We start from the raw sequence: 25,601 nt of genomic DNA, 5'->3' as shown, positions 1-25,601 counted from the left end.
TTTGAGAACAACGAACATCATTTTTACTGATGACAGTTATAAAGGAAAATTACCCAACACTGTTTTTGATGTAATCTTCCCTATCAAGAATGTTTTTCAAATAGAAGGAGCAGAACAAACATGCTAAAGAGGAAATTAAGACCCAAGAGAGGTAAGGAGATAAGGAGAGCAATTTGCTCCTTTAAATGCATTCAAGTTTCTCCTCCAAGATGAATTATACCCCACAATACTGCAAGAATTTGCGGCAACTAATGGGCAAATGGCTTCTGGTTGACAGAGTATGGTCAACATCGACCTAGCTGGTTTCTACTGGATGCATATTGCTTTCGAATCATCATAAAGTTGAAACATTTTAGGTTGAACCATTGTAAGCTGGGGACCATTGGCAGTTGTTTTGGAGCCATTGTTGTTACTGACTTGCTTGCAGACCAATAAAAATCCTCAAGTCAATTTCAGTAGTCTGTGTACAATGAACTTTTCACCTTCATCGCCTACCTTTTGTGACTATTGGAAAGCAGAAGGGGTTCACTAAAACTTGCTTCCTAGGATTAATAAAGCAATAGATTAAGAGCAAGCTCATCTGCCTATTGCACATCTTGACCTAAGCAAGATAATGCCTTATCTCTAATGTGATTTAGAGCTAGTTAAAAAGCCAACCAGAAAGTGGCCGTTGATGTGGATCGGGGTTAGCTTTGAGAGAGGTACACAGGCATGTATCCAAGGATATTAGAGTCCTAATTATGTCCAGCATCTTCATCAAAGTCTTGAAGAACAAAAGCAACCTGTCTAAGCTTCAAGATGAGACAAAGTTGTAAGGACTAGCCAGCACTCTGGATGAAGATTCAGAGCCACAAAATAACCTTACAAACTAGAAAGAGGAGGTGAAAGTGCAGTAATGAAACTGAGTAAGAACAAAAGTACAGAGCTGCATCTGGTCAGCTCCAAGACAGGATGGGGGAAGCTTGGGATGCATTAACAGAGCACTACCCTCAGCCTTTCCATCGGATGCTCCTACTTCCCACCTGAACTGAAACTTGGATTTGCCCAGATCAGTGGTCGGCAAACTGCGGCTCGCGAGCCACATTCAGCTCTTTGGCCCCTAGAGTGTGGCTCTTCTACAAAATACCACGTGCGGGCGCGCACATACAGTGTGATTAAAACTTCGTGGCCCACGCGCATAGTCGGTTTTCAGCTCTCAAAAGAAATTTCAGTCGTTGTACTGTTGATATTTAGCTCTGTTGACTAATGAGTTTGCCAATCACTGGCCCAGATCTTTCCTCCTAACCGTTTCATTTGGCTGCCGCTCATCCTCCAAGGCCACAGAATGAGCCAACTTCTCTTCAGAAATTCTTCCATCTTTATCATAACCTACAAACTTCCAGAACATTCCCTCATGTTGGTACCTGGCTCAACATCTTCCTGGTTCCCCTGACTTGTACCGAGTCCTATGAGAAACTGTCATTCCTACTGATGACCCACCACACCAGAGCCCACTCTTGTTCACAGACTGTGGCCACAGTAGGAGAATATCACATAATTGAGCTGACTGGCTCTCCCAATTATCTCTCTCCTTAGCTGGGTCCTCAGTGATGCTCAACCAAAGCCATTTTCCTTTCACACCGTTCACCTTGGTGACAGCTCCAAACATGTATTATTATTCTCAACCTTTTCCCCCACATCCGCCACTGCTCCTCACCTGAACCACCCTGTCAGGTTTCACCTTCCTGGGACCCTGATTTCTAGTTTCAGAAATCTCCTGGTGCCTACGTTTTCTTATTCACTAAACCAGGTTCACAATACTGACTCTTCTGTAATGGCTGTCTTTTCCAACTGTTTTTAAACAGTTAAAAAGCAAATCCTTAGCAAAATAAACAAAGCCCTAGAAAGAATCTGATAGCCTTAACTGGGAGTAGTGCTATACAATTATATTCCTGGAATATTTCTGTATAAATTGAAGTGTAAAAAAAAGAAAAAAAGGAATGAAAATACTTCTTAAACTGATAATATATGTAAAATATTTGTTTCTTTTAATACTGCAGAGTACAATATACACCAACTCTCTGTTTAAAGCCCTGGGTAGGTGCCCACCCATGTTTAAATATCAAAATATACCACCAGAGCGTCTATTATACCAAATCTCATGCCTAACTTTCCCCTGGGTTAGCCCTGTAGATTGAATATTTCACTCAAAGTCAGCTCCCTATTGTGATCTTTGTGCCCACCGTCCAATGCAAAAGATAAAAGGGGGTGAGAGAGGTCCTTAGGCAACTAATAAAGAGAAAAGATATGCATACATGTGTGCACACACTTACATATATACACATGTTTGTAAAGCTGTAACTAAATATAAAACTGAAATGAGAAAGATGATGCTTTGGAAAAGAATGAGAGAGAAAGAAACTAAGATTTCCTCTGGGCAGAGACCTAAAGGCTGGCTAGAAATGGAGACATTAGTGAGACATTATGCAGGAAATGCAGCCTTATCCCAATTAGATATTAACTATGCATATCCTATTCCAGATAGGGGGAAATTATAAAGACAAGTTTTTGGAACTCAAGAAATTGATTTTTCTTGGAACATGACCCCTCTGTTTCTTCTGAAAGCATAATAAAACCAAAGCATCTTTGGTTAATAGGGAGATTCCAGCTGACAGAAGTCAGAGACCTATAAGAAACTGATCTATGGATGCTGCTAACAGGTTAAGCAATAATATGACAAGAGGACCACCAGCCCTTCACAGGGTCTTACTGAGCTTTATTCCTCAAAGCCAGCACAGGCAGGACATGAACGCTGCTCTTCCTCCCGAGGTGGCTGCCACAGCTGCACAGATGTGAAACAGTGCCTACACACAGGATCTGCACCATTTCTTCACAAAGATCGTAACCAGCATCTCCACTAAACACAATTCCTGATCACACGTGTGCATGGTAGCAGCAAATTTACTTGGCTATCCTGCCCAAGAGATCTGAAAGGAAGAAGACAGGACAAGACTTTCCAGTAACTTCAGAAATTAAAACCCAGCACCACCAAAGTAGAAGAACAGTACTTCTAACAACCTGTCGTTGCGTGTGATTATTTCAGTTCCTTAAGACACAGATGGCTACAGTTGAGTAGGACCACAGTGGTCATAAAGCACGAGACCTCACTTAATTCCCACTCTCCACCTCCTACAATTCTCCGCACTGATGGCACCTGCAGTCACTCTTCCTGCTCACAGTCACTGAGCCTCTCATGGGTTCCTTCTCCTTCCCATTCAGAGCCACGCCACCCAGCCCCTCCCAACTGCACCTCCCAACTTGCTTCACATTAAAGAATCATGTGGCCACTTGGCCCTTGAATAAAACAGTAATTTGAGACACGTACTCCTTAGTTGTGCCTTCCTACTTCTAAAAGGATTACACTAATAAATGTATCCATGCAAACACAGTGGGCTCAGGCCTAGGACAGCAAGACTCACATGCAGCCCAGGCCCCACTGGCCGAATGGGCTGAGATCCTCTCAGTGTTCACAGGAGGAGCGTTGTTTGCCAAGGGCATACAGAATCAGACTGAAGCTGGTGGGAACAACTATTTGGCCAGGTGACTGCTGATAAGATCATTGTCATTCTACATGTCTGGCAAGTTGTTTTTCAAGATATTCCTAAAAATGTTACCTTGAATACATATGTTCAAAAATACATAATCATTAAAATGATTACATTGCATTTTAAAGTATAATTCAGATACGCCTAATGCATCCTTTTAATAAAAATATTGTCTCTAAGGATCCTAAGTAATACCCAATAGAGAGAAGGAAAAGAAATTAGTCCCTTAAGACGCTTGTCACTTAGACTGTTAGCAACATGCCTGGCTTGATGAGGATGAGGGTGACAGCCTGCTAAGAAACTGGAACTCACAGTCAAGTTTAACAGCTGATGAGGCCTTCAGCGAGCCATTTCTCAGAGAAACAATTTTTCCAGCCTTCAATATATGTACTTTTCAGAGAATAAGTCTTTAATAAAAACTCCATGTAAAACCATTTTATTAATGGTAAAGAGCTGCATAAATGAAAGTTGTTAGGTACTGAAGTAGGAGGAAACAGAGTCTGAATAGAATACATGTCAGCTTCCCAAGGACACATGGTGGTGAAGAACTACATGGATCGGAAGTTAATTCCTATATTTACCACTTACTAGAGGTAAGTGGAACCTTGGGCATGTGTTTTAACTTCTCTGAGCCTCAGTTTTCATAACAAAGCCACCTATCTCATAGAGCTGCTATGAGGTATGTTAGTTAACCCCATTAGAACAATACCTGGCACAAGACACACATTCAGTAAATGCTAGCTAATGGTAACTCAATCAAATAGGTACCAGAAAAATATTAGGGCTAGAATAATAATGGGCCACACTTCCTGAAGAAGTTAATGAGCTGTTCATTTATTCATCACCAACCCAAAATCACCAAGCAGAGGCACAATAGGAGACAATGGAGGTACAGAGATAAACAAAACATGGCGCTAGACATTGAAAGTTCAAAGTCTGATGGAGGAGACAGAGACGTGTAAACAAATAACTGTCATCAACAGACCGGTGGTATGGAAAACTGAGACTCAGCTCAGGTTGGAAGAGGCCGGCAGAGGTGCCAGCATTTGATCTGAGTTTTGAAGAAAGAAAAGAAATGCTGCCATCCTCAGCTATCTCCTGGGCTACTGCAGTAGCTTCCTAAATGATGACCCTGCTTCTACCATTGTCTCCTAATGATCTGTTCTTCACATAGTGTCCAAAGGGGTTTAAAAAAAAAAAAAACATGTAATATTCTCTTGCTTCACATCCTTCAATAGCACCCCACTGCAATCAGGACAACCCAAGCTCCCTATCAGGGCCGTAAAAGCTCTCTATAATCTGGCTCCTGCCTGCCTTTCTGTATCATCCCCCTTGTTCACTACTTCCCACCTACGCTGACCTTCCTGTCCCATGAAGGCCACATTCATTCCTTCCCAAGAGCCTTTGCACGAGCTTCTCACTGCCTGAAATGTGTGCTCACAGGTCTTCAAAGCTCTTCAAAGATCCCTTTCCCAACTTTCTAATCAAAATTAGCTTCTTCCCTTCCTAAACTGCTATCACATTACCCTATTTCATTTTCTCAAAGCATTCACTATAATCTAAAATTGTCCTGTATGTATGCTTATTTGCCCATTTACTGACTATATAAGTAAAATGTAAGCTCCTGGTGAGCAGAAACTGTATCTATCTTGTTCACTTGAATAACAGAAGAGCAGAATGCTCAGCCCAAAGGTTAGACGACTGTCCCAATCCACCAAACCCAACGGCCTGAGTCAGCTCTCCTCTTAGGTGCAGTTTGCCCATGTGGACAGCACTGAGTTTAAAGCAGCAATTATCTCGAGCAATATCTCCTAGCACACTATCCCTACTCTACTGCTATAACCACATTCTGAACCCAAAGAAGGAGACATTTGTGATAGACTAGGTGTTTCCTAGCACCCAGAGACAGGCACCAGATGTCTGAAAGATAAAAAAAAAGGTACAGAGGAACCAACTTCCTCAGGAAGCCATGGGGAGGCCCTGGGCCCTCAGGCAGAACATCAGCAGCTGAAGACCGCAGCAGAGTGACACCAGCAGACCAGCACTGTGAGGATGCCCGCCCACCACGTGGCTAGACCCGTGGCCCTAGAATTGTAAGAGGCACCGGAGAACACTAATATGAAACACTAAGTGCTTATGACTCAGTTTATGGTTTCTAATTTCATTTTGCTCTTCTGGGAGTTTGACTTGCCCTTTATGTTGGCAAGTGTGAGAACTAGTGGTGACTATACAACCATGATCGTTATCCTCAGTTTTGGGGTAAGAGCTTGAGATATCAAGAGAGCCAAGCCAATGAGAGTGAACTGGGCCCTTTCGGGTACAAATGTCTTTATCCAAAGGATTACATGAACTAAAATGCAGGTGTGGCACATTACAAAGAAGCTACAAAATCCATTATAGGTAAGGCTCTTAAGTAGAACTTAAATTTAATCATGCAATTATGTAGATCCCAAACTAGAATGCTACCAAATGGTTTAACCCTGTAAGTGCTACATTGAAATGTGATTTCTCCCATTACTGTTCATCACCAGGGAACAGTGACACCCTGGGAGAGGAAATTAGAAAGAACAGTTAATGCTAACAAGGCATGATATTCCAGCCCTTCTTGCACTGACTGCTTCTCATCTAAACTTTTTTTTCGTTCAATATTTAATGAGATAATACCACTGCACTAGGCACAAAAGAAAATAAATCCCTCTAATAAACCCCTCAAAGAGTTTATAATCTAGCAGGGCAGAAGAAAGCAAATTCACAGAAGCTATGAAATAAAGCAATCTCAGCTAAAGCTTAGAGGCTGGATAGGCAGCCTTCTAGATGAAGTTCTGGGACTCTTTTCTGAGGAAAATGACAGTGACCTAAAAGATGGGTGGATGTTGCCAGCACAGAGACCACCTTAGATAGGACAGTCTCAGTAAGGGGATACAGAGAGAAGGGTTGTCCTGATTGCAGTGGGGTGCTATTGAAGTGGACTCAGGAAACAACAATATTATAGTCTAGGGCATAGAAAGTTAAAGTCTGATCTCTAGCACTAGCTGGTTTGGCTCTGTGGATGTAGTGTTGGCCCGCAGACTGAAGGATCCTGGGTTCAATTCCTGGCGAGGGCATGTACCTTGGTTGCAAACTCAATCCCCAGCCAGGATCAAGGTGCCTGCAAGAGGCAACCAATCGATGTGTCTCTCTCACATCAATGTTTCTCTCTCTGTCTCCCTCCCTCCCTTCCACTCCCTCTAAAAAAATCAATGGAAAAATATCCTTGGGTGAGGATTAACAACAACAAAAAAGAATAGACTCTAATTTTCTTCTCTCCCACATATTACCTAAGACCCAATTCTCAATATGTGTGTGGTAGGCTCTAAATCATACTTATTCAATAAATTAAAAAATTAATCCAGAGAGAAAATAATGAAATCTATTCAATTTACTTTGAAGTGGCCACGCAATGGGTATTCTTGGGTTTTCCTAATAATTTGGGCCATGGTAGAACTCTTCATGGTAGAAATCCTTGGTTATGGGCAGATACTTGTATTGTCTCACTAACAATATGGGAGCATTTAAAGAAAGTACACATTGAAAGAAAGTGGGTGAAGGTGGGAATCTTCAAATTTGGAAAGTTTGAGAAAGTTGTTGGGCCCAATACTTTGTGAATGTTAAAAATAAAATGAGGAAGACTTGTCTATAAATCAATTCTACTATGCTGCAACCCCAAAATGCAGAGATAATGCTCTTGTAATATAATTCCAAAAAGCAATTCGTACCTAGAAATAAACTTGTTTTATATTTTCATTTTTTGGAAATATATCCAGTGGATATTTAAACATTATTGTTAAATGACCATGATGGAGTTGCAGCTTGGTATCTATCTATAATAATAAAAGCGTAATATGCTAATTAGACTGGACGTCCTTCCAGACGAAGCCGGGCTGAGAGGGAAGCCCGGGTCCTGGGTGCCTGCCAACAGCCAGAGGGAAGCCCAGGTTCCGGGTACCAGAGGGGAGCCGGTGCCAGCAGCCAGGAGAAGGAAGGCCTACTCTTACACGAATTTCGTGCATTAGGCCTCTAGTTGTATAAGAAAAGCCATACTGCATTAGGAGTGAAGAGACCTAATTCTGCTCTGCCACTAACTGGCTATAAACTGTAGACAAGGAGCTTATCCTTCCTGAGCTTCCCAACAGGAGGAGGGTGGAGAGAGGCTGACAACCAGCAGAGAGCTGTCTGTGCAGGTGGCCACACACCTGATCAGCTCAGATGCTCTTCCGGCATCAACCTGCCCCACGCTCACTGCACGCACATCTGGGGGCTGGGGGGTAGGTGCCGTGAAAATGCAGCTCTTCTTCACAACTTTTACCAGCTTTTTGGTTAATGGTATCTAAGGTAACTTCAGATTCCAAAATGTCCCCTGGTTCTATTTTATGATGTCATCTTTAGGTTTGAGGACAAAGTCTTGAGAAAAGCATCTTCTTACTTGAATCTAACAACACACAGGTTCCAAAGACCATTTTAAAAGCATTAGTCATTAGCAAAATATAACTGGCAAACAAGGAAAATTTAGAATGAATATATATATATATATATATATATATATATATATATATCCCTTACCAATCATATATAAACATTTTTATATATGTATACATATGCTTCTCCAAGCACACAGAGTCTAAGGATTACTATAAAGACAAAAGGACAGGTATCATGAACCTTAATCAGTGATCCAAAATCCACTACTTTAAATGCAGCAGCACCTGTAGCTACAAGCTTCAAATTCACATTAGTGTAAATTTCACACCTGCATTTTTATCCAGGACACATGCCTAGTGAACACATTAACTTTTTTATCCTGCATACTAACACTTAGAGGTTTATGAGGCTAAGACATGTCATTCTAATGTTCTTCCCTGATGCAGATACCTGGTTCTCCCCAGTGTTCAGACATTTCATTCTTATAATTCTATATTATTTTTAAAATAGATACTCAGGCATCCTCATATATTCAGACTAATATCCATGTACCCACAGAAACATACTCTAAGTAAATATCCCAGGAGACATATACCTTATATATACCTAATATATACTTAATATAAGCAGAAGAGAAGGGAAGGGAGGTCATTTAATTTATAAACAATTATGTTTATAGACCATTAAGCCACTCAAACCTAACCATGATAGACAAAAATCTGACCATTAAAAAATATCCATTTTGAGAGTTTATTGTATATTTTGTTTTGAGTTATTTTCTCCTCTATATTCTAGGCCACCTCTGCCAACAATAGCAACAAGATTACATGTAGACTTGCTTTTAGCTCTCAATACTTATGAGCTGCGAATTAAACTCTACAATGATTGACATTCTCTCTTGTCAGCATGACCTAAAAGAGCAGAATAGTCCTACCATAAGTGGGGCCAGGGCAAAAAAAAAGATGGGAATCTTAATGCACTAACTGTGAATTAGTCTGTATTCAATGCTGATGGTAGCTTTTAAGAATAAGGGTGAAGTAAGTAGCTTACTAGAATGTAAAAGAGAAATGTCGCTGGAGGAACCAGAGATAAATGTGAATGAGAAGTAAATTCTGTGCCAATGAGCTGCTCGTCGACCTTGCCTTAGAACCACCAGTCAAGGCTTCCTGTTAGCCCTGGGCGATTTTCAAGAAAACTTAATGAAATACTTATACATACAAGAAATTTAAGCCCAAATCTGAGACAGTAACTAATTTTCTAAGAGTGAGGGTGTGATGGTATTCCCCTGCACCATGTGGACACAATACAGAAACTTGCAACAAACATTCTCCCAGAGATTACAGTTATTACCATTCCACCAGTGTGCAGACTGACACGGCTACAGCAGAAACTTCACCCACATTTCATCCCAAAGTTAGTAAATGCTGGAATCTGCTTTTTGTTTTTTTAATTTAAAAAACAAGGTCAGTGCCTTCAAGTTTGATTCTTGAATAGTAAGCCATTTCATCGCTCCAGGAGTTTTGAAGTGAACACATCTCATCTGTAGCCCCTCACCCCCAGCCTGCCAGAGTCTGCGCAAGTGAACCTAGGAGTCTGTCTTACCTGTAATCTGACTCTGTCCTTGTGGATTAAAAGGACTTGGTGCAGAGTTCAGGGAGGGCCGTGGGTTCTGAGGCGGGACACCTACTCTCATACTGGGATGAGGAATGCGCCCTAAATCACTGAGGCGGTCAGAGAACAAACTAGGTTTAGAGTCATCAAGCTTCTGTCTGTGCCCTGGAAACAGCAAATCATAAAATAAAAGCATATTAATTAGCTGAACAATTGACCATGCTAAATAGATATGTGAACATACATACTGAGGGTTTAAGCCAAGGAATTAGCAATACTGGTACTCATAATGGAGTGTCTACTAGTATATACAGCCTTCCATTTCAAATTGCTTTATCAGCATCATCTGGTGGCAAGCATTCCTAGTTCTGTTCTACAGTGGAGAGCTGAGGTCCCAGAGGGTGACTCTGAGTCAAGCATCAGAGCGAGGCCAGGACACTGGAGCTCACGAGGGACTCTCTGGATACCTCCTCTAGCCCTTCAGTGAGGATGGGGAAGGTGAACATGCTCTGGGGTGTGTCCTCTTGTTTCGTGAAGGACAAGACCTCCCTGCAAGTTCAAAGAGGCTATGCTGTGACACCTACTATCCCAAAGTTGGGGCACACACATTTGTCAAAGGGAAATTTCCATGATGACTATAGAGACTTTTTCTTTTTTCTGTTACAATTATTACCTTACTGAGACTCTTTTCTGAAAAATTAAAACTCAACCCTAGAACCCCTTTAAGGGGAAAAACATAGAAAGGAAACTCAAACTCTCAAGAGAAACCTGGATATTTTGTGAGATGTCAAAGCCTGAAAGCATGTAATGACTTGTGTTAAATCAGAGCTTCTTTTATTTTAAATCTAGAACTGTGGCTTTGTAAAAGATTGAAAAATACCCTTTGGGTTACCATGTGAATGAGATAATCCATTATTTAAAAAACAAAAAATTTTGTCTCTCTTCTAGTTTATTCAAGTCTAAAATCCAAGGAAATCCTAAAATATTGGAAATATACAAATTAAAAGATAATTAAGGTTCTAAGACTTCTTTAAAAAGACATCAAATCATACTTAGTAAAGAGTACAGTACTGTCTCGCTGCCACATTAATAAAGTGTAGATCTGTACAGTGATGCTGTGGTGAACAAGTACAATAATGCCTAATACATAAACAGAAATATACTGTGGATTCTTCCTTCCATATACCAGTGAGGCCCTAGCATGTTGCCCCAACATTTTAGTAAAATGTTAAGTAATTGAAGCTGATTTAAAGAACCATTAAGAAGACTGGAATAAGTCTTTGCTTTGCCCTTTGATTAAGGGAATGAAGATTAATATCCATAAAAGAAAAAGAAAAAACTTTGAAGGAGGATTATTAAGATCCTTCAAGAACAGGAAGGTATATTCTATGGGCAGCAAGAACAACTCATCTTCCACTTAGTACAGGACAAGAGGAATGTATCAGGATAGGGTTAAGTTGAACATTAGAATTTCCCAACTATAAGCTGTCTTCATAAGACAAATTCCTTATTTTATTTGCCCCAAAATGTATTTTCCTGTCTCCTTTTTCATTGCCTACCCAGCCCAAAGAAAACAGACAGGAAGCCAAGGCTTGGTAATATGAGTGTAGCTGTCTCCCCAGCCAAACATGTTCCAACTAGACCCATTAACTGAAATGCACCCACCACCCTATTTCCTGCCAGTGCAAGTTTGGGGCATCTGCTATAACAGAGGGACTAAGACTAGGAGGAAAATGATCAGAAAAAAAAAATAGGGAAACTACCCTTTGGGTTACCATGTGAATGTGAGAATTCACATTGTTTGTTGATGGTTGTTTACCCCACCATTTATGACTTTTTATCCAGCTTACAAATAGATTTTAGAACTCTGAGGAGCCTTTAGAGATTACCCCAAACAGCTCCTAGACCCTGGCAAGTAAGGTATTCACAGATGAAGTGACTGAGCCCTACAGAGGGAAAACAACTACCCTATGGTCCTCAGATACTGACTAGCGAGTCCTGGACTAGGGTATGGTTCTTGTCTTGGTTGACTAAGTTTTCCACTCATCACGTGGCTCTACCAATGTTGGCATTCTAGTTTTTTTTCTTCCCTTCCTCTTCCAGCTGCTGTGGAGAACTGAAAAATATCCAGATCTGCAGAGTGAGACACCTAAGAACTAAGCCCTGTGAAGTGTCAAGGCTGGTTTTCAAAGCAAGTAGAAGCAGCAGCAAGGATTCAATTACAAAGTTAATAGCGCACCCATTACCCTAAACAAACTTCCATCAATACATCTTGCTGTGTCTAACTAGCTTCACGATTAGGGAATTATATAGGACTTGTCACAGTTAAATCTGTGGATTCTGTTCCTCACACACATACAAAAAAAGTATTGGTGTGGTGTTGATACAGCTGTAAACATTAACAAGAAAGCTTATGGAATTGTCCCTGGAAGTTATTTTTTTTTAATAGGCCATATTTTTGGAATGGCAGATTCCCTGAGGGCTAAGGGGAGGGCTACAGGATCTTGCATGGCTCCTTTATACAGTGTGACTTTATGTGGGCCATGGGTCACAAGAAAATTTAATAAGCTTTGCCTCTGCTTTCTACAGCCTTTTCATTGGGTTTTCATGGAGACTGTATGAGATTTGAGCTCAGTATATGGATGTGTGAGCACACTTTTATTTTCTCTTAGCCTAGTGCTTCAGGGGAGTAAGTGGAAGTCAGACAAAAATAAAGGACTTGAGAAGCACTTACAAGTGTGAAAAATTTAAGAGCAGGTGAAATTTTAAAAGCCTCAATGACCTTTTGGAAATTATCTTTGAAGGCGAGCTACCAAATATCTACAGACACCCTAGAGTAACCCAGGGGCCATCTATCTGTGGCTGCATATATACAGAAAACACACATTTTTTTTCCTTGTATACGTTTGCCCCTGCACAGCCACCACCACAACCACAACAAATTCTTACAGTACAATGAAGAACAAAAGCTGAACAGATTCTCTATCTCTCAAGCGTGACAAATACCCACCACCACTACACCACATCAGGGTATCACTTGAACGACTGGCTGAGAGAAGATGTACTTAAACCCTCAGCACCCAAGCAATGCGCTCAGAAATGGAGGACACGGAAGACAGAGGGCACACTGACTGTAATCAGGGACAGGTGCTCTGCCATGGTGTAAGGAGAACTTAATCTCAACCACACAGCCAAAGACTGGATCTTCCAAATAGGATAAAGGTATAAAGAATAGAAAACTCTTTAAAAGCTCAGTCCTAGATCCTCTTCTATAGGATCTTCTCTACTTTCTTCCTTGATCAGTGGCTCTTCCACCCTAACTGAGTATGAAAACTCTCTAGGGAGCTTTGAAAATATGAGTGTCCAGGCCCCGCATCAGCTCAATTAAATCAGAATCTCTGGGAATGAGTCCAGTGGACAGCTGAGGTAGAGAACCATTGCCCACTATGATCTCAGTCCCACGCACTCAATGTACTTATTCACGCCAATGACTCCCCATTTCTGGGGTGAGCCCTGACTTCTGCCCCAAGTTCCAGGTTTGTGTATCTCACTGCCTACTTGACTCTCCCCTGGGATGTCTCAAAGGTATCTTAAATACAGTATATTTAAGATAAAATTATTTATTCTTCTATCAAAAAAAAAAACCAACCTCAGTTTCTCCCTAAGAGTCCCCCCATCTCAATAAAAGTGGCACCAGCCATTCGGTCGATTATCCCTCACTCCCACATTCAATCCATTACCGAGTCTTGTCATTTCCATCTTGAGAGCATTTCTCAAATCTCTCATTTCCAACGGTACCACCCTAGTCCAGGAACCCATTATCTCACGCTGGTTATCTGACACTGTCTCCTTTTCGTCTCTTATTCTAAAACCTTTCCATATTCCTGAAATGCTCTCCCCTGATTCTTTGTATAATCCTCTCCTCATCCCTTAGGCCTCAGAGTGAACACCACCTCCTTTGAGAGGTCTTGCCGGCCTACTACACCCAGAGTATATTTCCTCACTCTCAAACACACCCTCTCTTTATTTCCTTATGGCTGTTACCACCACCTGTAATTAGCTTGTGTATTTATTTGTCTCCCCTGCATGACTGTAAGTCCATGAGAATGAGTGCTCTGTCTTGTTTACCACTGTATCCTCCAACAGTTCAGTGCCTGCACATACAGTAGGTACTCAATATTTATGTAATAAATGGATGAATAAATATTTTCCTCTTTTAGATGAATGTCTTGGTTGAGAGAAAACATTTTGGCCCAGAATCTCATATTACAACACTATCTTTCCCAAAAAAAACTCTTCTCTTCTTATTTGGCAATCTAGTGGGTCCAGTGAGCAAAGCCATTCTTTAGAGAAAGGCCTTTATTAGTGCTTCCTAAGAAATTTCCCTAAAAGACATTCAAGTGAAAGCTTACTTATGTTCTTTCTGAAAAAGTCCCATTTGCTCTCTCAGTAATTCTTAAGCATTGTTGCAAGTCATTTTGAACCATAGGGATAAAAAAGACAACAGAAATAATTTAGACTCTAAATTTTAGAGCAATGTACTTCTTTTATGGATGAGGACCCTAAGTCCCTGAGAGGGGAGGTGACTTACCCAAAGTCACATATTTAATGGCAGGATCAGAACTCAGGTTTTCTGGGTGTTGGTCTAGCACTCTTCCCTCCCATTGCCAACAAGTTTATTTTAGATTCTAACAGTGCAGTCTCAGTCATTCAGGGGAGAGCATGATCAAAAGAATTTAAAATGGAAAAAAAAGTTTTCAGAACAAATGTTTCTCAAAAAAGTTGAGTGTGTTTGACTGAATGTTACTTTTGTTGCAATAAATCCAGGGGCACAAGAAGAAAGCATGATCAAAAAGGTCACAGCATTCACATATCCTTAAAGCAAAGACCTGTGAGGGACTGCTAAGCCACGAAGCAAAAGTCCATCTAATCGTTCCATTCCTCCCCACCCAGCTCTTTAGTCCAAGGGCAACTACCTCACAGTGTAAGTTAGTAGTACTGCCATTAGAACGTCCATGTAAAAATATCACACATCTGAAACTGGTACGTGAAAACTGTGATATGTGAACTATGAAAATAAACTTGCCGCTGAATGTGACCCATTTTGCCCATTTTTGTAAAAGTTGATTGAGAACAACTTCACAACTTTGGAGAACTAGTTAGGCCCAGCCAGAACCTCACAATGTCACACCCCATGCACTATATTCACAACAGGATGCTCTACACCAGTCACGGCACTCCTCCTGACAGATGCCCGAAGGCACATACAAAAGAGTGCACCTCTTTCTTTCTTTCTTTCTTTCTTTCTTTCTTTCTTTCTTTCTTTCTTTCTTTCTTTCTTTCTTTCTTTCTCTTTTTTTTTTTTTTTTTGCCACTGGGTTTTCTTTTTTTGACTGAATATATTGGGGTGACACTGGTCAGTAGGGTCATATAAGTTTCAAGTGTACATTTCTATGATATGTGATCTATACATTTCATTGCGTCCCCACCACCCAAAGTCAAATCACCTTCTATCACCATATACTAGTATTTGGCCCCTTTACCCTTTGCTAACTCCCCACCCCCTTCAACCACCATCTTGTTGTCTGTGTCGATTAGTTTCAGTTTTACATCCACATATGAATGCCTTTCAAAAATAAGGCACTTTTTATGCAGATTTGAAAAGACCCTCTACCACTAAACCTCATCAGGGCAATGTTCATGGCCAGTCCACCCTAATGTGGCACAGCAGGGTCACTCTGTTAATCACTAGGGCATGCTGTTTAGCAGCTGATCTTTTTACAGTAGTATTTTAAATGAATTTAAACACGTGTTTTTACTAGGTCCCTACTTTTATCCTGGGTATCATGAAGACACATTTTTTTTTAATGAAATGAAGTGAAAAGGCAGATCTGCAATAGAGCATCAATCAGGAATCAGTACATGCTCATACGCAGGTCAGCTGATCCAGCTAGAGTACTGAGCATCTTCCACATGCAGGTCCCACTAGGCACTGTAAGAAAATATATGATAATGTCCTTACCCTCAAGCAGTTCACAATCTAGTAGAGAAGAAAGGCAAGCAATTAAATATAACTAAAAAAGACTATTGTGAGTGCAAACACTAAACTGCTATGGTTTGGGGATCAACTGAGTAAATATGACTACTTCAGAATATTAAGGAAATGGTGCTTCGGTGATTATGTAAAAAATATGCCCTTATTTTTTAGAAGGGCTGATATGCTTAGTGTTAAGTGTCATGATGTCTAGCATTTGCTTTAAAATATTTCTGCATAATAACCAATATAGCAAATACTGCAAAATGTTATTAATTATAAAATATGGTGAGCATATGCAGTTTTATTTAAATATAATCTCTTAATGTATGTTTGAAATTTTTATCACAAAAAAATTAAAATTAATAAAGTGTTATCTATAGGAAGAACAGGGGGCAATTGATGTCAACTAAAAGAGGAGACCTTCACTAATGGGATTACCCTGTCTTCTAAGGCTGAGTAGGATTTTGATAAGCAGAGAAGGAAGGAGAAAAGCTAGCTAGAGGCCAAGTGACAGAAACATGATAATAAATATCTTGAGTCAAGATGGTGCTAAACAGAAACGTAACATTAATCTAAACAGAGGCATACTATTCTATTTGGTTTTGTTTATTCACTTATTTTGGGGCTTTTTTAGATTCCACATATAAGTGAAGTCATACGCTATTTATCTTTCTCTGTCTGAATTAATTCACTCAGCACAATACTTTCCAGTCCACCCAGGTTGTTACAAATGGCAAGATTTTATTCTTTATTATTGCTGAGCAATATTCCATTTTATGTATCTCACATCTTCTTTATCCGTTCATCTACTGATGAACATCTAGGTTAATTCCATATCTTGACTATTGTAAATAATGCTGCAGTGAATAGAGAAGTGCATATAACTTCTCCAATTAGTCTTTTTGTTTTCTGCAGATAAATACCCAGAAGTGGAAATGCTGTGTCATATGGCAGCTCTATTTTTTAATTTTTTGAGGAATCTCCATACCATTTTTCATAGTGGCTGCATAAATTTACTAATTAATCTAAAGAGATTCTCAAATCAGTTGATACCTTTAGTTTTACAACTACATTAATTCTTTTAAATTATGCAATATATATGGGAAACATGCTTTTAAGACAGATCTTTTCATTCCCAGGCCAATAACACTTTGCTTTGGCAACCCATGCACTCCTCTGCCATGAATTTGGGCTTCCCTGGAGGAGAGAGGTGACCAGGGACACATTAGCTAATTTTGCTGTCAGCAAGTATGTGATAGAATGAAATCTGGTCCAACGCTCCGGGGCTCAGCCACAGGATATAACCATTTAAGAATGTTGTGACAATAATCCTTGGAGTAAAAAGGAAGAGAGGAAAGGCCTTGCATCCGAATGACCATTTTTCAGAGTAAATTGGTAATACAGAAACAGAGCTGCCTATTCCACAGCAGTTTGGGGGGGTCGGGGAGATGACGCCTTCAGTTCTAATCTCTCTACCCTGAAAGTGGTACATAAAGGAGAGTTTGCAGGGAGGGATTAGGGACTAGGTTGACTAATTTTAAAGCCATAATTCAATTCCAAATGAAATTACTTGGGATCCTGCTACAAAGGAGGAACCTTAGTATATCTTAGAGAGTTCAGTTTCAATGGTTTGCAGCAAAAGCAATATGACAAAGATGATTACAGGCTCGAGTTCTTAGGGAAGCCATACAAACCTTGGACCCAAATAACTCACAACTACTGAGGCACTAGATTAAAAACCTTGATTTTCTGCATTCCTACATATGTGTGAAGATGGAAATACTATTGACAAAAGTGAAACTCTTCTCTGGTTACACATTTCACTGGTGGTTTGTAAAAATCTAAAAACCCAAGACCTCCTCTCTTATAAAGCCTGTACTATTAAATTAAGCCTTTTGCCTCTCCCTGACACACCCATACTCTCCACTACAAACAGTCCCATCAGCTTCCCCTCTCATTTCCTTATTTCCATTCATATCACCATTTCCTAGTCTCCCAGGCTCAAAACCCAGCTTAGGTGTACCTTTTCCACTTCCCTTTCCTAGACCCCATCACCCAGCGAAGCCCATTCCTAAAGTTTCTACAAGGACAGGCCCCATTCCCACTAGAACCACTCCTAACCTCTCACTGTGGCTAATATACTTGGAGTGGCAGCCTGGTATATTTCAAGGGCACAGAAAGGATTTAATGGAAACCTCTGAACCTAACAAAAATGAAGGGCTAGTTTCCATACTTTTTAAAATCCTTTCAGTCCCTAAATCCTAACATTAATGTAACTTACCTTCTCAAAATCTATCAATTATGTTGCGCTGTCTATTGAATGAAACAGCCCCCGGAACCCAGCAAACAAGGGCCTGGAAAATATGGTCTCAAATGTACCCTGTCACTCTCCTTTCCAATGGCTACATCTATACTGCTCCCAGCCCATGTTCTACTCACACTGGGCTACCCAGAGTTCTTCAGAGCCCCTGTGGTTGCCCAAGCTGTCTTGTCTACACAGACTGCCCTCTCCCCACCACCTCCATTTGGCCAAACCCCTTCCCAGACTCAACTGAGTCATCACATTGTTCTGGTCTTCCCTGTCCCTAGGGCCTCAATGATCCCTCTGGTTTCTATCTCAGGAAGCTGAGAGCAGCTACAACTGTTTTTTGTCTACTACATGTGGTTCTACTTAAGTATAGTAAGCGTTCAGTAAGCATTAACTTACTATGAATTGAAAGTTTCTATAAAATTTCAAACCCTAATATCTTAGATTCTCCTGGACTTGACTATGAACCTCTTGAGGATGGGTGTCTTGTCTTAAGTCTAGCACATAACTTAGAGCCTAGGTAATGGGAAGGCAGACAACAAATGCTTGTTGAATTGACAAATAAGAACATTGTTCAATTTAACATTATCTCTCCTTTTGTGCAGTAAAAGACAGAGAGGAAGGAGGGGGGGGAAGGCTGGTTATTGGGAAACATTTCCCACAGTAAAATTGATGAGTCTATAATCTTTGCTGGGAAAGGCTGCTGAGTCATCTTTTTTCCTAAGACTATGTTGTCTGGTTCAGGTCAAAACTATTTCTGGACTAAAATACTGAGCTAGACTGAGAAACTATCTTCATGTTTGAGGCCTCTAGCTCCTCTGAGCCACTGGAAATTAGCAGCCATGCAGTATGACGTGTGCATGGGGCCCCAGAGCTCACACAGGACAGCCTGTGAGAGGAGACAGCCCTAGAGCAATGTTAGTGTGTGGCTCAGACAGAGGACCACAGATCATAAACAAACCTCCTTCCAGGAGATTCTTCTCCGATGGCATTTCAAAAATGAACTAACAGAGCTTCTCGCTAAAGGCCCTTCTTAATATATAAACCAATTTCAAGGGAAAAAATCATAATCACTCCCACATATCTTCAAGAGCCCCTTTCAGCCCTTGAACACAGTCAGGCATGTAGAATGCAAAGCTTAACAAGGAAGAAGAGAGGAAGAACAATTTCACCCAAGAGAGGTCTGAAGCTTTCCAGTCTCCCGGGTAAAAACATAATTATGGAAAGAAAAACATAATCTACTCAAGAGACATAATTACATAGTTAAGCCATAGACTCCATAGAAATATTCTAGGAACTCCAGTTCATAAAAAAGAAATGTTAAAAGCTGAATTTGCTTTCTTTTAATAATAAAAGGCGCCAGCTTAGATCAGTGAGTAAAAAGTTCACTCTCCCAAACTCATAGTCATTTTTAAAATACAATTAGATGCATGAGAGAGACCATTGAAGGACAGCCTCTTTCACAATTTAGGCTTCTAAAAGTTAAAGAATTCAAGATCTCTCAATACATATACAAATGAAAGAACTGGGAAATTTTAATTTGCATGTATATAAATGCAAGTTCCTTTATAACTTTTAGATTTTAGGCTGTGGCAAATCACCACAATCAAGCAAACCAAGTATCTGGAAGAAAGGACAGGGTTATCAGGCTATGCCTGTATCAGTCACACATCAGGGGAGAACTTCTACTAAACATATCTTAGAATATAATTATTTTATTCTTGAAATAATGGACTTAAAAAAAAAAAAAAAACTTGAGACATCTGAAGAATAAACAACTCATGGGAGGTATGAAGAAAAACAGGATTAACATTTTTAAAGAAAGACCAGATGAAAGCATAATGGAAATATACCAGAGGAGATGTAACGCTTTTTGCAGACAGGGGGAAAAAGAGCTACCAGGGACCTGGCTGACTTCACTGCAGGGCCTCTCCCAGGTCCTAATACAGCACTAATCTACTCTGCCTCTTTACCTCCAAATTCTCTGGCACTTTCTTACTAGTTCCAGTCCTGCTGCCCTTGACTTTTCCTGCCTGTTGTTTCCAAGGGACACTTCTTTCCTTTTTTCCTCCCATTCAAAGTAAAATTATATGAATTAGAATTTTTCAGTTGGAAGGGAAGATGGATTGCACCAGACCATGTTCCTCATTTTAGAAAAGTAACTGATGCCCAGAAAAACATCTGGTTTGAAATCATGGAAGGAGGCAGCGACACTGGAAGCCAGTCCCTTGACCTGCCTCAGCCCTCTTTTTCGTGTACCAGGCTACCATACCAGCAAAGGAGAAAGAATGTAGAGGAAAAGAGACCTAGAAAGAACAGAATAAGGAAAAGCAGAGAGGCCTAATTCCGAGGTTTGATTACATTATATCTGACATTTCTGCCTCCATTTTTATCACAATGCATCTTGTTCTCCTTTATCTATAACCCAACATCCACAACCATCTTGGGCCATCTGAATCTCCATCTCTCCCTTCAGTTTCTGGGAAATGAACAAAGATCTCTTTCTCTGTATCTACACTTTACTCCCAAAACTTAGTAACACTTGAGTGTTTTCGTTTTGGAAACATTTCCTTTGCCTTCTTTATTCTAATACAGTCACGCACACCACAGGGCTGTGTTACTAGCATTTATAGAGACCCCACTGAGAGATGTAAAGATTCTTTAATGGTCACGTTTTAAGCAATGGAAATGGTAGTTCTCACGGTTGAACAAAAAGCATCGCTGTTTATTTGCCAATAATCCAGCCAAACATGGATGGCATTATTCTTCAAAGAGTCCAGTGACAGCTAGCCTACACAGTCACGCAATTCCGGGATCCTGGCTGCATTTCCTTCCCATGTGATCTTCTCTGTTTCTCTGTTATCATGGCTTTGTGCATATGTTATATGACTGTGTGTGTTTTAGGCAGAGAAAAAACACTACACAGCAGTTATGAAATTGTGCAAAGGACTCCTCTCTTGACATTTGCTGCTACAGCAGCAGCACATCATTTTCAATTTTCCCATTTCTGTAACAGGAAGAAAATGTTAAAAAGTAATAACCAAGAAAAAAGTCAGCCAGCTCCCGGAGCCTGGTCTTGCTGTGCTGAATGGCAGTGACGATCATACAGGAAGAAAAAAAAAGAAAAAGACAGAAGGGGAAAAAAAGGGGGGGAAATTTCTTGCTTAAACTGGACCTCATCCAGCTGGCAAGAAGAGGTGGTTTTCTTAACGCTTGCGAAACCTGATTACTTTCTTAAAGGAATGAAGAAGAAGGAGATGTAAACACAGCCATTAAAACAGATTTAAGGTGCTTAGTTCTAATCTAGTCTAAGGCCTCTCCAATTGTCTGCCTCTCTGCAGTTCTCTGCTTGCTAGACAGTAACAGGGTGCATGTCAGTGTCTCTGTGCAGGGAACGCTGTCAGCTGAGCTGTGGTTACCCTTTCAGGTCAGGCATGGAAGGAACAGCAGCTTAAGCAATAATGGATGGATGTCTGTTCAGCGCTGTGTCTGTCAGAAGTCTGTTTTCCGACATTAAAGGGCTATTGTGTTTATATCTACACAACAGGTCTTAAACAGATTGTTTAAACATGATTAAACAGGAGATGTCTTTGAAATAACCCTTTTAATAAAATTCAGATGGGTAAGGAACTGAAAAATGCCATCAACAGTATATTTTTTTAAAAAAAAGATCATTTCACTCCAAGTTGCAACGGTAACATGATATAAACTCCAAAATAAAACAGTTTACAAGTTAAACTCAAAGGATTCCTTCATATTTCAGCACCCTTTTCTGATGGAATAGCATTTATCCACCTATCCATCCACACTCCCTAATGCTGTTGCACAATTTACTATAGTCTTGATAGACAGATAATTGCTTTATTCAGCCATGTGTTATGAAGGGAGTCTATTGTGTTAATCCCGGGATTCTTATCTTCTGTGAACTCTGAATAAGGAATTGAAAACTCCACCTCTTCATTCCAAAATTACTGGAGTTGTCTCACTTTCAGATCTGCTAAAGTGTTCCTACATTCCACTCTGTCACTAAAGGTGCCAAGTATTTTGAGTAGGATCAAGTTATTGTTATGTAAAAGGAGTCTAAAACAGTGTTAAATGGAGTTAGAAGATAGCAAGTTTTCCCCTTTTTTTCAAGGCACAGCAGGTTAGAAAAGTGCATTCTTTTCAAACTGAAGGATGTGGGTTGGCGCTCATTTTGCAGAGTTCATCAACACCAGCTACCTCAATTAAAGAACTCTGTTGAAACAGCTCAATGCCTTTAAAATATATATATTCCAAAGAAACCCTTCAGATGATTAAAACTAATTTGTTTTCAAAAGCAAGAGTAAAGGTTTAAAGATTTTTATCTGCAGGCTTCCTGCTGACTTATTTAATCAGTAAGGATAGTTTGGTGAAATTTTTTTCTTTTGTCCATGTGAAATGTATAAAGTACTGATTGGCTTTTCTATATGTACACGTATATGGTTATAAATTTATACAATCTCTATTGTATGCATGCATGTATTTGTACAGAGAAGGAAAGTCTAGTCAAAGGAACATGATACTACTACTAAGTTCCACATCTCTTTCCAGATAATTCGGATGCTGTCCTCTCAAGGCCCAACAGACTTTATCCTCTATTTACACCATGCCACCACAACCCTTCTCACTGCTGAACACACCTTTTCTTGCAATATGGAATTCTTCTCTGTCAGCCTAATTAAATATCTTTGTTTTATTTTGAAATGGCACAGGCTCAAGAATCTACACAACTCACTGGAAAAGAAGTAATACAATCTGAAAGAGTGGGGTAACCAATGAAAGAACATCATCATTTGATTCTCTTCTGGGTCCTATCTCTTTCATGGACCTTCACTGAGAATGTTCACAGAAATGATACTCTTTCTGCTACAAGGGTGGTCTCTTCCCAAGAGTTAACCAGCCTAATAGCTCAACAAATCCTACTAACAACCCTTGAGATTCAACAGTAAAACCTCTGTCCAATAGAACTGATAGTTGCCCAACATGTAGTAAGAGAGATAATGTGTCACTGTAAGTCAGGAGATGTGGGTTTTGCCACTAATGATAAGTGGTGAATTTCTCAGGTACAGAATTGTCCTGTCTGCACAACAATAGACTACTTAACTTCTAATTCTAAAACTCAGCCTCACCTGTCAATATGGGTTACACACACACACACACACAGAGAGAGAGAGAGAGAGAGAGAGAGAGAGAGAGAGAGAGAGAACTTAATGGAATTGGAATAGGTCAAAGACCAAGCCAGTGTCTGACAAAGAAGGAGAATTCCTTATCTAAATCTGGGCCTGACTATACAAGGAGCAAAAATCCTGGAGTCTGTTCCTAGTTTTGCTGCTAACTTGGTTGTGGAGCTGCAAGCAAATAAACTATCATCTCTGTGACTCAACTTCCTCCTGTGACTCAGCTTCCTCATCTGTCAAGTGAGGATCAAAGTATCTGTATCACAGGGACGTCATCAGGATGAAATGTATTAGAAGTGAAAATGTCCTACACAGGTAAAACCACTATGCGAATACAATAGTCATTTGTCTATTAAAACTTCCTCAGTACTTATTGACTTACTGTGTACTATAAAATATGCTAAACTAAGAGGCTCGGCGCATACTGGGGTGGGGGTGGGGGGCGGCAGCATATAATAACTACAGCAATGTGACAAGGTCTGATCAAGAAAAGCGGAACCAAAGAATTAAATGCTTAACTTCCAAGAGCAGTCAGGAAGGCTCACAGAGGAGAAGTAAACTTAAAAGACGAACAGAATTCAGCCAAGCAAATTCAGATGAAAAAGGCAATCCAAGTAGAAGGAACAGCACATGCAAAGACAGAGATTTACCAAGTGTGGAGAGGGAAACACTTTGGCACAGCTGGGGCTCAAAGAGGCAGGGGCAGATCAGAGGCTGAAGGGCCTTCTCCACCATCCACAAAGTCTGAACCTCATCTAAACAGGGACCCCTGAGGTATCTTAAGCACGTGAATGCCAGGAGCTGACATACAGTTTAGGAGGACCACTTTACTTAGAGGGAAAAAGTGTTCTAGAACAGGGGCGGGGAACGCAAGGCCTGTGAAATCATTTGGTCTGGCCCTGCCAAGGCATTAGGAGTGAGCTATTTAAATGTTTGACCAAATACAGCAGGCTAATTTTTAAGCTGATAATTTTGTATGACCCACAAATGATGTTATAAATATTCAAATGGCCCTTGGCAAAAAAAAAAGGTTCCCACCCGTGTTCTAGAAGGAAGTGCAGTTAGAGGCATGGAACCAGTTAGAAAATTTTTTTTATATTACAGGCCAGGAGATAAACACTGGGAGTGTGAACTAAGCTAAAGCAGTGCTAGTGGGTATAAGGGAATGCATTGGAGACACAGAGCAGAGGTTCGCACAACAGTGTATAACAGAATAATTAGAAGTAAGGCAGAGAGGTTTCTGGTTTGGTCAAATGGGTGAACTGTGGGGCCCTGTTGTGGTAGCGGGGGGAGGGGGACCTGGGTGGAGGAAGTGGTGGAGTTGAGAAAAAAAGAAAAAAGAGAGAGAAAAAACTCATGGACACAAGTGTGGGAATTGCTGAGAGAAGAGGGGAGGAGAAGAGGTGGAAGAAGGTATGGGAGGATAAATGGCAGGAGGCTTGACTTGGGGTGGTGAACACACAATACAGTGTACAGATGATGTGTTGTGGAATTGTGCATCTGAAACCTGTATAATTTTGTTGACCAGTGGCACCCCAATAATTCAATAAAAAGGATAAAACTTGATAAGGCTCCTATCTGGGTAGACAAGTTTGGTTGAAGTGGAGATGGGAAAGCTGAATACTGTGCGGGACATCAGAGTGAAGTGCCTGTGGGATATACTCAGGTGGAAATGCCCAGGAAGCAAACTAGAAAAATGAGTCTGAATCTCAGGAGGGGCTGGAGAATGTTCTCAGGAGGCAAGGGACCTGGAGGCCATTGGTGTGAATGACATGGTCACTCAGAGAACGGATGTAGAATGAGTGAAGGAACCTAAGACAGATAAGGAGTAAGTAAGGAAGAGGAGCCAGGGAAGAATGCAGGAAGGCGGAGAAGGAGGAGCCCCTGGTGGCAGGGAGCCCAGCACTCCTGGGTGACACAGCCCTGGCCCCTGAAGCAGTCAGTCCTGATGCTGCTCTTCGGCTCCTGTGAGGGCCTTGAGGTGGGGGGGTGGGGGTGGGGGTGGAGAGCAACCTCTCCTTCTATTCTGGGACCAAGGGCACAGAGTAAATTCAGCCACAAAGGTAAAAGGGGTACCTCTCCTCCACTCATTCTGTACCCATTCCCTGAGCAACCTCCTCAACACCAATGGCTTCAAGTACCTGTGACTATCCAAAAATGCATCTGCAGCCTCTCCTGAACTGCCCAGGCGCTTCCTGGGCATCTTTTGAATAAGAACACCTTTCATGGGGATTATAAGCGTACACAGTACCTTCTGAGTTCGAGCTTGGTCATGCTATTTCAAAGGAATGGGAGAGTACCAGGCCCAAAGCCTCCCACCTCATGGCAGTCAGTCCTTTCTGGGCCAAGTCACAAGTCAGATTGAGGCTCTGTACCTATCGCTTGCACAGGTCAGAGAGCAAGCA

The 25,601-nt window shown here is 40.8% G+C and overlaps 1 protein-coding gene across 1 annotated transcript in view; it reads right to left on the bottom strand.

The window, feature by feature from the left end:
* Positions 1 to 25,601, bottom strand: part of RUNX2 (RUNX family transcription factor 2) — a 222,206-nt gene that overhangs the window by 41,629 nt on the left and 154,976 nt on the right. Inside the window, exon 6 of the mRNA XM_008153225.3 lies at positions 9,645 to 9,818. Within this exon, the coding sequence (XP_008151447.2) occupies positions 9,645 to 9,818 (174 nt within the window). The remainder of the gene's footprint in view (positions 1 to 9,644; positions 9,819 to 25,601) is intronic.

This window comes from Eptesicus fuscus, chromosome 10, assembly GCF_027574615.1.
Source record: "Eptesicus fuscus isolate TK198812 chromosome 10, DD_ASM_mEF_20220401, whole genome shotgun sequence".
Lineage (NCBI taxonomy): Eukaryota > Metazoa > Chordata > Mammalia > Chiroptera > Vespertilionidae > Eptesicus > Eptesicus fuscus.
The sequence above is the reverse complement of the archived record's forward strand: the minus strand, read 5'-3'. Positions and strand labels throughout refer to the sequence as shown.